This window comes from Pipistrellus hanaki, assembly GCF_964339955.1.
Source record: "Pipistrellus hanaki genome assembly, chromosome: 10".
Taxonomy (NCBI): Eukaryota; Metazoa; Chordata; class Mammalia; order Chiroptera; family Vespertilionidae; genus Pipistrellus; species Pipistrellus hanaki.
In genome coordinates, this window is record NC_140512.1 from 14,782,845 (window position 1) to 14,796,633 (window position 13,789).

At 39.3% G+C, this 13,789-nt stretch overlaps 2 protein-coding genes across 3 annotated transcripts in view; both read right to left on the reverse strand.

The window, feature by feature from the left end:
* Window positions 1-1,679, reverse strand: part of LOC311629329 (thioredoxin domain-containing protein 3-like) — a gene marked incomplete at both ends in the record, with an annotated part of 70,640 nt that extends 68,961 nt beyond the window's left edge. Inside the window, 3 exons of the mRNA XM_084897303.1 lie at window positions 1,215-1,321; window positions 1,510-1,567; window positions 1,647-1,679. Of these exons, the coding sequence (XP_084753429.1) occupies window positions 1,215-1,321; window positions 1,510-1,567; window positions 1,647-1,679 (198 nt within the window). The remainder of the gene's footprint in view (window positions 1-1,214; window positions 1,322-1,509; window positions 1,568-1,646) is intronic.
* Window positions 1,680-9,293: 7,614 nt separating this feature from the next.
* Window positions 9,294-13,588, reverse strand: GPR141 (G protein-coupled receptor 141). 2 transcript variants are annotated; one of them, XR_014796222.1, is made up of 3 exons: window positions 13,404-13,588; window positions 12,174-12,301; window positions 9,294-10,213 (listed from the first exon to the last, which is right to left on the reverse strand). XR_014796222.1 is itself a non-coding variant. In XM_084897728.1 (2 exons), exon 2 carries the CDS (start codon window positions 10,177-10,179, stop codon window positions 9,307-9,309), a length of 873 nt encoding a protein of 290 aa, XP_084753854.1. In that variant the 5' UTR covers window positions 10,180-10,213; window positions 12,174-12,285; the 3' UTR covers window positions 9,300-9,306. The 2 variants fall into 2 exon arrangements, 1 of the variants encoding a protein (XP_084753854.1); XM_084897728.1 differs by lacking the exon at window positions 13,404-13,588 and having other exon boundaries at window positions 9,300-10,213; window positions 12,174-12,285.
* Window positions 13,589-13,789: the final 201 nt, after the last annotated feature.

Sequence of the window (13,789 nt, forward strand, 5' to 3'; positions counted from 1 at the left end):
CCCCACCACCACTACCCAAAAAAAGAATGAAAGAGGCTGAAAGAAAGTAATCTACCATATTAAGCAACAGAAGTCAAATATTTTATTTTATAGATAAACTAATCAGATATCATTATTACAATGTTTATATCATAATAAAGCACTAACATGTAAAGCATTTAACATTATAAAAGAACAATAAATAATTTTTACTGAATTTTATATGTGTTGGTACAATGTTAGTACAAGTCTCAAAGTCTTTTAAAAGGGAACATAACAGAAAATAATGTATATGACCATTCAATTTGGGCTGATGTAAAAGGTAATCAATGTCATAAGTCTTCATTTTGGATTTAAATTCACAAGTTCAGAAAGGTCCCCAAAGAGGCTACCTGCAGAAAGTAAAATATCCAGCAGAGGGCGACTGTCCATTGTTTACAATGGAGGTTTGGAAACTAAGAATTCATTTTCTTTACCCTTTAGAAGTCATATAAAGACAGCATCAGTTTATGTGAGTATACTACTGTTGAATGTGTTCAAACATAACAGAACATTCAAGGACAATGCGAACATTTTTTTGATAAATTTAACAGATGTAAGTATGGTAGTTAGGCATATCTTGGAAAGACTACTAGCATTTCCCAGTGGGATAGACATAGTCATGGAACTGATGCCTGTGGAGTAGGCTGAGGCATTCAGTCTGGTGTGGGTACTGCTGAAAGGACAGTCATAAAGCTCAGACCTGTATCCTCACACCGCTCTGAGCTGTGTGTGCTGAGTGAGGAGGATTAATAGAATTTTCTGATGACGCCTGATGGTCTGTGACCCATTAGCCAGCTGTTAGATCCTTCTGGTACTGTCTTTTAACCTCTTATACCAACCCCGGTAAATGCACAGAGCCCTTCCCAAAGCTATTCAGTGAGTAGTACTTGGAGCCCTGATTCTAAGACACACTGCATAAGGTCAGATGAAAAGAAACATCAATAAACAGATAACCATTTGTATACTTTTCTAATGTTCACAACCATGGCCAATAATCTCAATGATCTAGGCATGGGGCAAAAATCTCGTTTGTTTTCAGATCAGGTTGAACTAAACATAGAGTAAAACTACCCGTAAACACTGTCCATTCTGAAGAGTTGACAGGTTGTTTAACTCAACAAAATCCTTAAAGAGAACACTTGAACACCTAAAGTAACAAGAAAACAATAGTCTTATGGAAGTTAAATCCTTACTACAACAAAATGCAGAATTTCCTCTTCGTTCAGCTCATTTTTCAATTTCCTGAATAACGTTTGCATTGCTTTGCAGGGTCCGCACCAGGCTTGGTAAACATCGATCACTAGAAGGTGATATTTATGAAAGAGTCAACAATTTGAAATAGCAGCTTATCCCAGGGCAGGGGCAGGGGCAGAGCCAAAGACATAGCAGGGCCTAATGTGGAAGCAGGGAGCCGTGCTCCGTGCTGGGGTGCCATGAGGTGCCCTGGGCCAAACTCGAGGTTACTGGTGGGGGGAGGGACCCCAGTACCTGTTACGCCTTTGTTCTGCAGCATCTCCTCCCAGAGGCTTTGGGTGTTGATGACAGCCTGCAAAACGGAAGGCACTGTACATGGCCTTCCAGTGCCCGTGCCACCAAGTTAAGAACTGCTGCTAGGTCATGCCTACCTGTAACTGGATTTCCCGCTTTTTGCCTGCCATGTGTCCACTATCACACGAAGATAAAGGGGGAGACAAATAGAAAACATCTCAGAGAAATTTAAATACTGTCCTGTTTGTGCGTTCAAGCAATATCTTGAAGCACCATAGAAATAAATGTCCCTTCCCTAGCGGCTTAGGTACTCCCCCCACAGAGACTCCGTGTCTCCCAGGCCTCTCCCGCTGGGCGCTCTCTCAGGCTTGCTTACAGCAGCCAAAGGTCTTCCCAGCAGGAGAATCCCGAAGCCAGGTGAGAATGGAAGGAGGCAGAGTTTCCTAAGCACAGCTGTGTGTGTTGTCCTGGAGCTTTGTGCTCTGGGTTCACCTCTCTGAAGGTGCTCATGGGTCTCCCTGCAGCCCTTCCCCCCGGAGATCTCGCTTCTAGTGCAAGGCCGCTCAGGTAGAGGGACACAGCATGAACTGTCCACAGGTGGTCAGCCAGCGAGGCCCAAGCACCGGTTTGAGAGGGTGTCTGCCCCTGTGATAGCAACACCAGTGTGACCCAGGGCAACCAGACTACATCCCACAAATCCTGCGGATCCCCCAACAAGTCCTGCACAAAACAGGGCCTCCTTAAAGTTCCGCGGGGACATTTGAAGAACAGGAAGGCACAGCCCCCCAGGATCTAAGTGGGCCCCTTGGTCCAGGCCTGTGGCCTTTGTGGGAGTACCTGGGCCCCTGGCGTCGGGGCGGGGTGTGGCTCCTGCTGTGCTTTCTGTGGGTGCTGGTAGGGAAGCAGTAGGACGCCAACGTTTCCTGCCAGCCTCCTGGCCGCCCACGAGCTCAGGCACACTGCCCACTCCTCCCACCCAACCCCCACCTCCCCAGCGTGCACTCTGCTCCCGCCCCCACCCCTCCCCCCTCCTCCCAGCTTCACCACTGTGTTCAGAACTGGGCCAAGGTTACCTGCATTTGGCTGGGAAAATCGCTCCCTCTAGTGCCCTGAGGCTGAAGGGACTGCCAAGGCCTGTTCCCCCTCCTCCCTCAGCGGCCTCCTCGCTGTCTGTCTTCCCATGCAAGGCAATAGGTGAAAATTTAGGTTTTTAAGCATTACTTCTATGGATTGCAAAAACCGTGAATGTGGAGGCTTTGAAACATAAACTTGATGAGATGTTGATTTGGGACTCCAAGGACAAACTCACTCTGAAAATGTTACTTATAAGAAAATGTATTTATATTTTATTAGAGCAGAATGTAAATTATAAATGCCAAGTAGCCCAGGAAAGATATTACTCCCGAATGGATCTAATGGTTTGTTTTGCCTCTTCCATATAATTGACATTATCTTTCTTCAAGATTTGTTAAAAGTGTTCTTTCCTACATTGACCTGCTCTTTTCTTCTTGAACAAAGGTCGTAAGTGCCTGTTTCTTTGCAAATCTAGTTAAGTGTTAGTCAACAACTGGCCAATGTCAACCTTGTAAAGACTGAGTTCTGTTGTATTATTTTAAACATTTGCATTTAATTGTTCTAGTAGGTGATTATCTTTCTTCCCAGGACTCAAAATGAAAAATTAGAAAACCCGGTGATGTGCATTTAGTAAAAAGATAAGCTTTCTAATACAATATAAAGGTTCAGGTGAGTTGAAAATCAACAATGGAAAAGATATCATGTAAACATCATAAAAAGTTGACATGATTATATTAATATATCAGACAAAGCAACTTTAATACAAGAATATTTTCAGATGACATTTCCTAATGATAAAAAGTTTCATCAGGAAGACAAGTGTTTTAAAATGTATATAATAAACAACAGAGCTTCAAATACAGGGAGCAAAAAACTTGCCTGAATTAAGTGAAAGAAAGGCATATCCATAATCATAATTGAAGATTCGAACATCACTTTCCAAATAACTGATAGAACAAGTACACAGAAATCAGTAAGATTATTAAAGATTTAAACAACCTTATCAATCAAATTGACCAAATTGATATGTACTGACAACTGCAGAATACACCATATAGTAGGTAATTTTAAAAATCATAATAAGTTTCAAAAATTGGAATCTTACAGCATATTTTTTAATCACAATAGGAATAAACTAGAAATCAATAACAATAAAATATTTGGTACATTTTTAAACACCTGATAGTTAAAAAACACTCTAATAAATAACCAGTGAGTCAAATAAAAAAAGCAAAAGTTAAATTAGAAAATATTTCAAATGGACTGATAATTAAAACACAACATATAAAATTTTGTTGGACGTTGGTAGCTCAGTTGTTAAAGGGAAAGTATAATATTAAAGACATATTACAATAAGACAGGTTTTAAAATACATAATGATCTAAGTTACAACTTAAGAACTAAAAGAAATAGCATATTTAAGTAAGGTAAAGAAAAAAAATTAAAAAGGTTAGAATAAAAGCCAAGTAAATAGAAAACAGAAAACAAGGTGATATTAACAATATAAAAAGTTGTATTTTGTAAAGATCAGCGAGATTATTAAATTCAGATCTATAGTGATCAAGAAAAATAGGGTGACCAAAAATTACCAGCATCATAAATAAAAGATGAGATATCATTAGTGTCCTCATAGGGATTAAAATGACAGTAATAATATTATAACAACTTCATGTCATCAATTTTTTAAAATGTAGATGAAATAAAAATTCTTTGAAGAGTGCAAATTGCCTTTTTAAATACAACTATTATAAAATATAATGTGCATTTAAATACTTATAAAGATATCAAAATACAGATATTCAATGTAGTGGTTTTATCTAGAGTGGTGACAAAAAGTAGATACAATAAGCCATTAATTATACTGCAATAGTTGGTTACTGATAGTGAAAATTATCAACTATTACTTGTATAATTATAATATGTTAATTCTAAATGAATACCTGTTAATGTTTGAAAAACTTTATTAGAATAAAAATTGGAAGCAACATAAATATAATCTCCAAATAGAGGAGATTATATTAAAGATGATTAATTCTTACAAATGAATATGATGGAAGCATTGAAAAGATATTACTACTTATCCTTGGATGGTGAAATCACTTGCAATCTTTACCTTATTTTATTACTTTTTCTATATTTTTCTACACTTTATGCAGTTATATTTATTTTAGAATCAGAAAAAGCAGTACATATTTTTAAATTCACTCCCCTCGGTATTTTTACAGTAGATTTTCTCTTATTATCCTTGGGTTCTTTCTCAGCTATTTTCAACTATTTTCACTATGAAGATTAATTCTCATTTAATCTGGCTTTCCTTGCTACTTTAACATGACATTTCACTTATTTTCTGAGCATTGCTTTTTTTTTTTCTCTAAGCTAATGGGCATTTTTTTCAAAGACATCTTTCCCCCATCGTAATAGCCATCTTCACAGAAACATCTTAATGCTGCCCTCTTACCTTTACTGGGTAGCTCCATGCCCTTTACAAGGCAGTTTCTCCTCCCTCTTTGATGTGAAAGTGCATAGACTTTGGGGTCTAATAATTAAGGTTTAAATCCTGGCATTCCCTTTACCCTTAGACTAACTTAGAACAAATTATATAACCTTTTCAACCCTATTTTTTCTATCTTAAAATGGGGACTATAGTAGCATGTTTGTGAGATTAATGATATAAATGATGGAATCACGGTCTTCAGTATGTTTACTGCTTGCCCCTTGCTTTCTTCGGTTGTTTCCTTCTGAGGTGGAATCTGATGATGGCTGTATAATTTTTAAAATTATAAATTGTCTCAACTAGTACAACACTGAATTGACATTTTCTAACAAGATGTTCTTGGATCCTAGTTTTAAAAGGATAAATTCCCTAAATTTATAAGAGCTCTCAGATTTTTCTCTCTTGTTACTATTATTTCATTTCTTCGGTAAAATCTAAATCAGAACTCTCCATTTTAATATATTCTGCCTAAAGCTCTTATGCGAAGTGCTCCTTTGTATATATTTATAAAAACAACTCATGACATTACTGTTGAACCCTTTGAATTTTATACATAATAATATATGAGTGACTGTTCAAAAAGTCCCTACGGTGGCTATCTGCACTTCTGTGGTGGCAGTTGAGAAGCAGCTCGCTCTGAAGTCAAGCATCTCTGACCACATCCTGCCACCAAGCCTCTGAAGCCCTCCCGCCCTTGCCCGTTTGGAGGACTAATCCTCTCCAATGGGGCTCAGCATTGTCTTTCCTCTGGCTAGTCATCCTTCACCACAGTTCCAACATGACACATCCCCGCTCGTAAGATACATAAGCTCTGGGACTCACAGCTCCCCAAGAGGTCCTGCACCTACGTCTTTCCCAGCTTTAAAGGGTCTCTGTTCAGGGGTGAACGGACCTCCTAGAAGCCTGACAATGCAGCCCGACAGCGTGGCCCAGGGCAAAGCTGATCCATGTGTAGCAAGGAAGCCACCCCTCACCTTCCCACTTCCAAGCAGACATCAGGGTCATTCGGGATAGATTTTTTTCTTCTCAGTCTCAGTCCCATTCTCAGCAGAACCTCGAAGGCTCCCAATACAGAAACTTCTGTGGGTTTAGAGTTGAAGGCCTGTGCTTAGATCCTCCTGGAAATCCAACGTGAGTCCCAGTGTTGTACCCAGAGAGGAACACTCCCTCCAAGATTAGTCTGGGCACAGAGCAGGGTTCTCTTTCCTCTTCTCTAACACAAACCCTACTGAGACAGGTTAGTAAGCCAGGACAAGTAAAATAGGAAAACCGAGGCAGGTAGTTAAACAGCCAAGCAGTTCACAGCCATCTAGTGAATCACAAAATCCTATCTTCCCTAACCAAGGACACTTAAGAATAAATGGTTTACACTTCTCAGAGCTATTTATCTAACCGGAGAGTAAATAGCTAAAATCACCCTAATCAGGGAGACGGATAACCGAAATCAATTAGTGCCATTTGTGCCAACCACACCCAGGTATGAATGAAGCCAGGGGAATAAATCTCATTTTGGTGCATCAGCAGAAAGCTGCTAAATATTCCTCCCCTAAGAGCTCCCCTAGAATGCCCACCTTTGGAAAACAGACAAAAACCTTAAGACAAAGGACCCAGCATGGACTCTCCTCCTAAAGAACACACCCACGCCTGCCCTCCCTGCTCCCCAGCCCAATCTCACTGGAGAGTGCAGTGCTTGTGCTGTCCTCGCCTCCCTCTACTTCCCCCCAGGCATCTTTGCCTTTCTCCTAAGCTCCAAGGGCTCTTTTGCCACTGTAACTTATTTCCTGAGCCCACAAAGCTGGCTCATCTTTTCTACTTCTGTGACTTTCTAAATCAACTCTCTCTTATAACTGCAGTCTTGGATCTGAATTTTTTCTCAGCCAGAACGCAAGTGCTGAGGTTGCTGCCCTGAGGTCTAAACTCTGCGACCACTACTCCCTCTACTGTGGCCCCTAAAGAGCCCAGCGTGACATAATTTTCATTAGTATCTAAGACAGTCCCCTCAATCCATAACCAACTTTTCTGCCTCCCTAGATTATTTTCCAATAGTTTTCTGACCTTGGATAGCACAGTGGCAAAAAACTAAATAAATAAAAATTCTCTTATGAGGTCAAAATTTAATATTTCCCAGAAATGAATTTAAGATTTGGTTCATTAGTTATCTCCAAGTGGAGTTCCCCAAAGAACCAGATTATAGTTCCAGCTTGGAAGGTATTTCTAGGAGTGGGACATACCATCTGGAGTGGGAAAATAAGGCCTAGCAGAATAGCCCTAAAAGTCGTTGGGAGAGGAGGAGAAAGAAAATGTAATAGTTCATTGTGATCAATTCTGCTTCCTTCACATAAAGGCCTCTGTATTATGTTCCTGAGTCCAAACAGTATCTATGTGTGGGAAACACTTCCCCGATCCAGGAATGCAGTCCTATGCTGGGCAGCGAGGCAGGTCATTATGTAATGATGGTCATGGCAGCAAACACACCCCTGAGAGGTGGCAGGAGTAGCTACCAGCCCCACAGTGAGAGGGAAAAGGAGGAGTCGAACTCAGGAGGGATCTTAACTCCCAGAGGAATTGAGCTGTGATAAGCATTGCATCAAGGAGAGTTGCTGAGGCCATCAGACATTCTGAGAAGGGAATGAGACTAGCAACAGTGCCTCTAGGCCTGAAGTCACAAAGGGAGAAAAGTCCATTATGGAACCCAAAGGCCCCTGGCAGGAGCAGTAGCCCGGAGGGCTGCAGGCTAGGCTGGCACTGTGGTGATGCAGTAGGGGAGGAATAAATCCTGCAACCTCACTCCTCCCTCAGGATGGCATCTTCTATTGGTAACTCCCAAGGGCCAAACCCAACCAGTGGCCCATTAGCAAAAAAAAAAAAAAAAAAAAAAAAAAAAATACCCATAGCTCAGCACATTCTGGTGCTGTTTTGCCACTAATATAAATACTTCACCCATGGTTTCATAGTTACTAACCATCAAGGTCTCCAGATGACTCCAAAACTCTTGTATTAGCTATGCTGCCTTGTAAACCAGTAAGCACATTGTTTGGTTATTTGATTCATTGAATTTAGTCTTGAAGGCAGCATCATTATAAGCAAAACAAAAGAGCATGTCTATTTTTATATCAGATAACTAGAATCCGAGTTGGTTGTCTTTGTTGTTTTTTATTCCATTTAACTGATACCAGTATTGGTTTTCTTTTAATCTTCACCTGAGGATATGTTTTTATTAATATTTTAGAGAGGGAGGGAGAAAGAAACATTGATGTAAAAGCGAAACATTGATTGGTTGCTTCCCATACACTCCCCTCCTGGGGACCAACCCCACAACCTAGGGATGTGCCCTGATAGAGAATCTAACCTGCAACCTTTTGGTGTATGGGACAATGCTCCAACCAATTGAGCCACCCAGCCAGGACACCAGTGTTGATTTTAATTATGTAACACTACTTGGTCATGTAGGGTAACTTGAACAGGTTAATAATAGCTCCACAGTCTCAAGGTTTTGAGCTCTAATAAGTCTTCTATCATGCTTAGACTACATCCAAATGTCTTCCACCTTTTAAAATGTCTTGCTTAATGAATACATGTCTGGGAGGCATTCTCAGCTTTCTGATACCTACTATGTCTTAGTAAGAATCAAAGTACATCAATTTCCCTTCAATTCTGAAAGGGTTTCCTCTAAATCTCTTAACTATCTGAGATATTCTTTTCCTCCAAATATCACAGCCAGCAGCAGTGAGACTTACTAGCTATCAGTCATTTTCATAAACATAAATTGAATGAGTTAAGGTTCCTATAGTGTCATTATCTTGAGGTTCTATGGACCTCAAAGAATAGATAGTTTGGAGATGGAGACAAAGAACGTTGTAAGACTAAAGCTCCATGAGAGTAAATGTAAAAAGGGAAACAGCCTGGATGGTATATAGGGAAAGCCAATAGCTGTGCTTAGCAGAAATAAATAGTGCATGAAAAAAGAGGTAGGGTTAAATCTCAAAGGGATGTTTAGGGTCAACTTGTGCAGAGCTAAGAACATTGAACTATATTATATAGTTAATAGAGAATAGACAAAGGTTCTCTTGAGAAGAAAGAAAACAGATAAACTCTCATACTTTTTCATGGAAAATAATTTGGTGATGACTAAGAGCAGAAAATTTGAAATCATAGTAGAATCCATTTAGTTGAAACTATTTCGTTACAGTGATGGAAAACTGATTACAAAGCAAGTGACATAACATTGTTTAATGAATAACTCCACCTATGAAACACAGCATATCCAGGCAACAGAGAGTAGTTAAAGCAATAAAAACTTCATTATAAAGAACTAGCTCTGAATTTTCTGTCCCTGAATAATTTTGAATAAAGTGTATCCGGAATGCATGGTGGGGTACAAAACAGACAACTATTACTATAAGGAAAAAGAAGCTCTTGATTTGAGCTCTAAACTCTTGATGGGTCCACACACAAGGAGAAAGAGCCTTGATCAATTGAACGATGACACCCACCTGTATCAGAAAGAGGGTCATGACCACTGTGATCATAATGACAATCATAGAATAATTCACAATAATGACTTTCCTGCGGTTGAAATCTTTGTAGAACTCAAAACATCGGTATCCTGAGTAACTTGGATCTATGCCGTATAATAAAAAAAATATTGGCAGAAAAATTAGGCTACCCACCATCCAAATGAAAATGCTTAAAACTACCGCATGGTACTTTTGTAACTCGTGCATTTGGAGTTTGTTAAAATAGATGAGCAATCGGATTATGACAATGGCCACATAGAAAACAAAGGTCAAGTACATATGACAGTATACTATGCTGCTAACCAACCGGCAGGTAAAGGATCCAAGCTCCCAGACATGTAATACATAATAGCTGAGGCGGAATGGAAGGCTGACTAAGAGGATTGAGTGCAGCACTATGATATTAAGAACAATAGTGGCCATCATTGATCGGCTCTTCCTTTTGAACATCAAACGTGACATCAATACTGTTCCAATAGTACCTCCAAGTAAAACCATGCCGTAGATGATTATCAGAATCATCCTGCAGTGTGCGCTTGAGATGCAGTATGCGTTTGATGGGGTGGTTGCATTGATTGAATCCATGTTTCACCACAAAATGCTTAGAAGACCACAAACCCTTAAATAAAAAGTTTTACAAAAGTATAATGAGCATATTGAAACTTTACAGCAACTGCACATTAATAGTATTGAGTTTTGCAATCCTAGCCAATTATTTACAAACCTAAAACTGTATCCAATAAATATTGTCAGAGGCTCCTCCACTTGATTATCCAAACATATTAAATAAATAGAGTTGAAAGGTACAAAATTACAAAAATAAGGTGTTTTTTTTTTTAATTTAAAATTTGGCTATATACTCAGGTATTCTATTAACCTATATGTCTAGGTGCCAGAACCTGCTGGCAACGAACAGTACCTGAATGAGGGGGTGAGGATAAGAAAAAGACAGACAAGAACAGATGGGGTCGGGAGGGCTCAGACCCGAGGTCTGCAGCAGTGAATTTTATTTTTCCAACCTTTAAATACAATTCTGAAGGAGGAAATATTTATTTCAGGCAATCATGCAGGTGGCTGTTTCTGCTAACATGATGAGTTCCTGTACAGATAAGTTCCTTCAGCACCTGACCTTTTACAACCACCTGACCTTTTACAACTCCTTTTACAGCTCCTTCTGTGTCAGCAGGCTCCTATCAATTGTTTTACCCTAAAGCAAAGACACCTGCAGTTAGCAGCATTCCTAGGGGTAGTAGTAATTTTCTACTTAGGTTAATGAAAAGGGGAGCACATGGAGAGCTGTGTCCTACACAGATGCCTGCATTCAGGCATATAGGACCCCTGCATTCAGGGCAGCTCCCCACATCTAGGCTCAAGTATCAAGGCCAGGATCAGCCTGAGACACGTTAGCCTCTAGCAAGAAATTTAAGGAAAGGTCAAAAACGCGGTCATCACAATGAATACTATTTCAATGCAACATCTTTTAGAATCAAAATCAATGCAAAAAATTCATGATGGAAAAAATAAAAATGTTTTAATAAAGGCCAGGTCAGTATGCTCACAGTGCATATTCATGTCAGATCTATAAAGACCATCCCTTCTATTGTCAGAAAAGCCAATTTGTGTAGAGAAGACAGTCTCAATCATGTATAATTCTTGTAAGAAGGTGTATCAGACAACGTTTAAAAATATTTCCTGTGAATAATTTTTTAGCAAGGAGCAGCATAGAATATACATTGAGTGCATAATAATCTGGCCACTCAGTGCATGAATTCATGCATGGGTGGGGTCTGGCCAGCCTGGCCAGGGGGAGGGGACATGGGCTCTTGGCCGGCCTGCCTGCTGGTGGAACTTCTTGTCGAGGGGACAATTTGCATGTTAGTTAGCCTTTTATTATATAGGATATACACTGAGTGGCCAGATTATTATGCGTTCAGAGATCATAATAATCAGGCCACTCAGTGTACATTACCTACATTCTTCTTCCTAATCCTGAATCTTCTCTTAGACTGATGTGTTAACATTTTGGTAAAAAGTTTGGGTTTGAGAGTAGGTTCTATTGAGTTTTTATTCGAGTTTTTTGGGTGTGGATGCATAAGGGGTAGTGACTGTGAAGCAGGAAGAGCACTGGCAATTTACCACCCTGCAAGTAAGGGCCAACCCTGCCAGTTAGCTGCTGTGGGGATGTGCCTGGAGCTCTAGCTATGAAATGGGAATGGCCATACTGCTTACTTTAAAGGGTTACTAGAAAACTAAATGAGTTAGTGTGTTTGAGACAGCTTTATAACGGAAATAAAAATCCATATAAAAGTTATGATTCTTGGGGACGGGGTGGGGAAAGGGTAGAGGATGTCAGAAGGGGGAAAAAAGAGGGACATCTATAACGCTTTAAACAATAAAGATAAATTTTAAAAAGTGATGATTCTTATGGTGAAATAATATTTTAAAAAAGACATTGTTTACCCCTTTCTCCTTACTCTCCATAGGGGTAGACACACATAAACACAGTTATGTTACATAAAATTGTTGTTGCATCAATAAGCATGTAATTAATATCTGACAATTAAAAATATTTCTCAGACCTTTGATTAGTCAGTATGAAACCCGAGGCATCAGCACTGATCAGACTTGCCCCTCAGAAAGTGTCTGCGTCCATTTTCCTCATGTATCTTCTGCCCACCTGGCCAGATCAGAATTTGAGCATTTGTACCTGAAGAAGAAATTATTCCACAGTGAACATCTTAAATATCTTAACATTTCTCTTCTGCTACAACAGAATCGTCTTAGAATATCTTGGTTTTGTTTGTGAAAAATTATACTGGAACTTGAAGATTTAATATCCTCCGTTGAGGGTTTATTGTAGTTTAAAATCTTAATCATAACTTGTGTCACAACCTAAATTTTATGTGCTGAAAGATACATTCTAACAAAGTACACATATATAAAATATATAATGCTTATACAACAAGTAGGATACCAACTTAATTTTAACATTTTGGCAGTCCTCAAGTCTAAGCAGACAAGATTTAAGTTTGAAATTATTTTAAAGTATTGAGAACCTAAATTACTCTATCAGTTCCACACATTGAGAAACAGGGTGCACTGCCTCTTACTAGCTGGCTAATCATGGGACAAATACTTATTATAAAGTTGTCTCTTCAGCAGTAAATATGAAAATAGGAAGATCTATTTTGCAAGAAGGTTATGAGAAGTATGTTAGATTGTATCTACAAAGAACATAACAGGTTCGCTGACATAGTTCATCCAAGTGTCAGTGTTACTTCTCCCCTCCAATGTGCACAAAGATCTTTCACAAACACAAGATCCCTTTCTTTTATAGTTGCTTCGCAGAATTGTCTTATGGATATTTACCTGCGTAGTGATAAATGCATAGGAAAGGGAGAAGGTGAATCTTACCCTTATGACTACCACAGCCCCAACATTATCCTCCATAGCCTGCCATTTCTTTGCTCATTAAAACCAAATACTAAGTTCTGGCCAGTGCGGCTCATTTGCTTGAGTGTCGTCCTATGTACCGAAAGGTTACTGGTTTGATTCCTGGATTTCTGGTCGGGGCATGCCCGGATTGTGGGCTCAGTCCCTAGCTGGAGACTTGCAGGAAGCAGCCTATCCACGTTACACTCTTGCACCAATGTTTTTTGTTTTTTTTTTCTCTCTCTCTCTCTCTCCCTTGCTCTCTCTCTAAAAATCAATTAAAAATATTTTTTAAAAACACACACACACAAAAAAAAGTATTAAAATTTCCAAATCTGTTTACTATGAAGAAACAAATTACTACCCAAACTACTTACTTGTTCTTTTCCTCCTATGATTTGCTTCTGGTGGAGGACCCAAGGCACCCTGGTCACTTGGTGATCCACATCAGGGCAGGCAGTAAGAGCAGTTTGCTATAACCAAGGCTCCAGTCAAGAGAGACCTGGGATGAATGACGAATTGGGGAGTAGTTCAAGCTGTGGACAGGTTTCTGAAGTGACATAGTCAAGATGGAGGACCCAGATAAACTGACTTCACCACAAACGGATGTTTATTTCTATAGCTTGTGGTTAAACAGTTTCAACATTATTTCTTTAAGTAAGAACTTGCATTTTCTCTGTTGATGACTTATTTGGAAGAATTTTTCCTATTAGTGTAAAAAAATTACTACAGGGTTGTTGTTTTTTTTTTGTTTTTTTTTTCA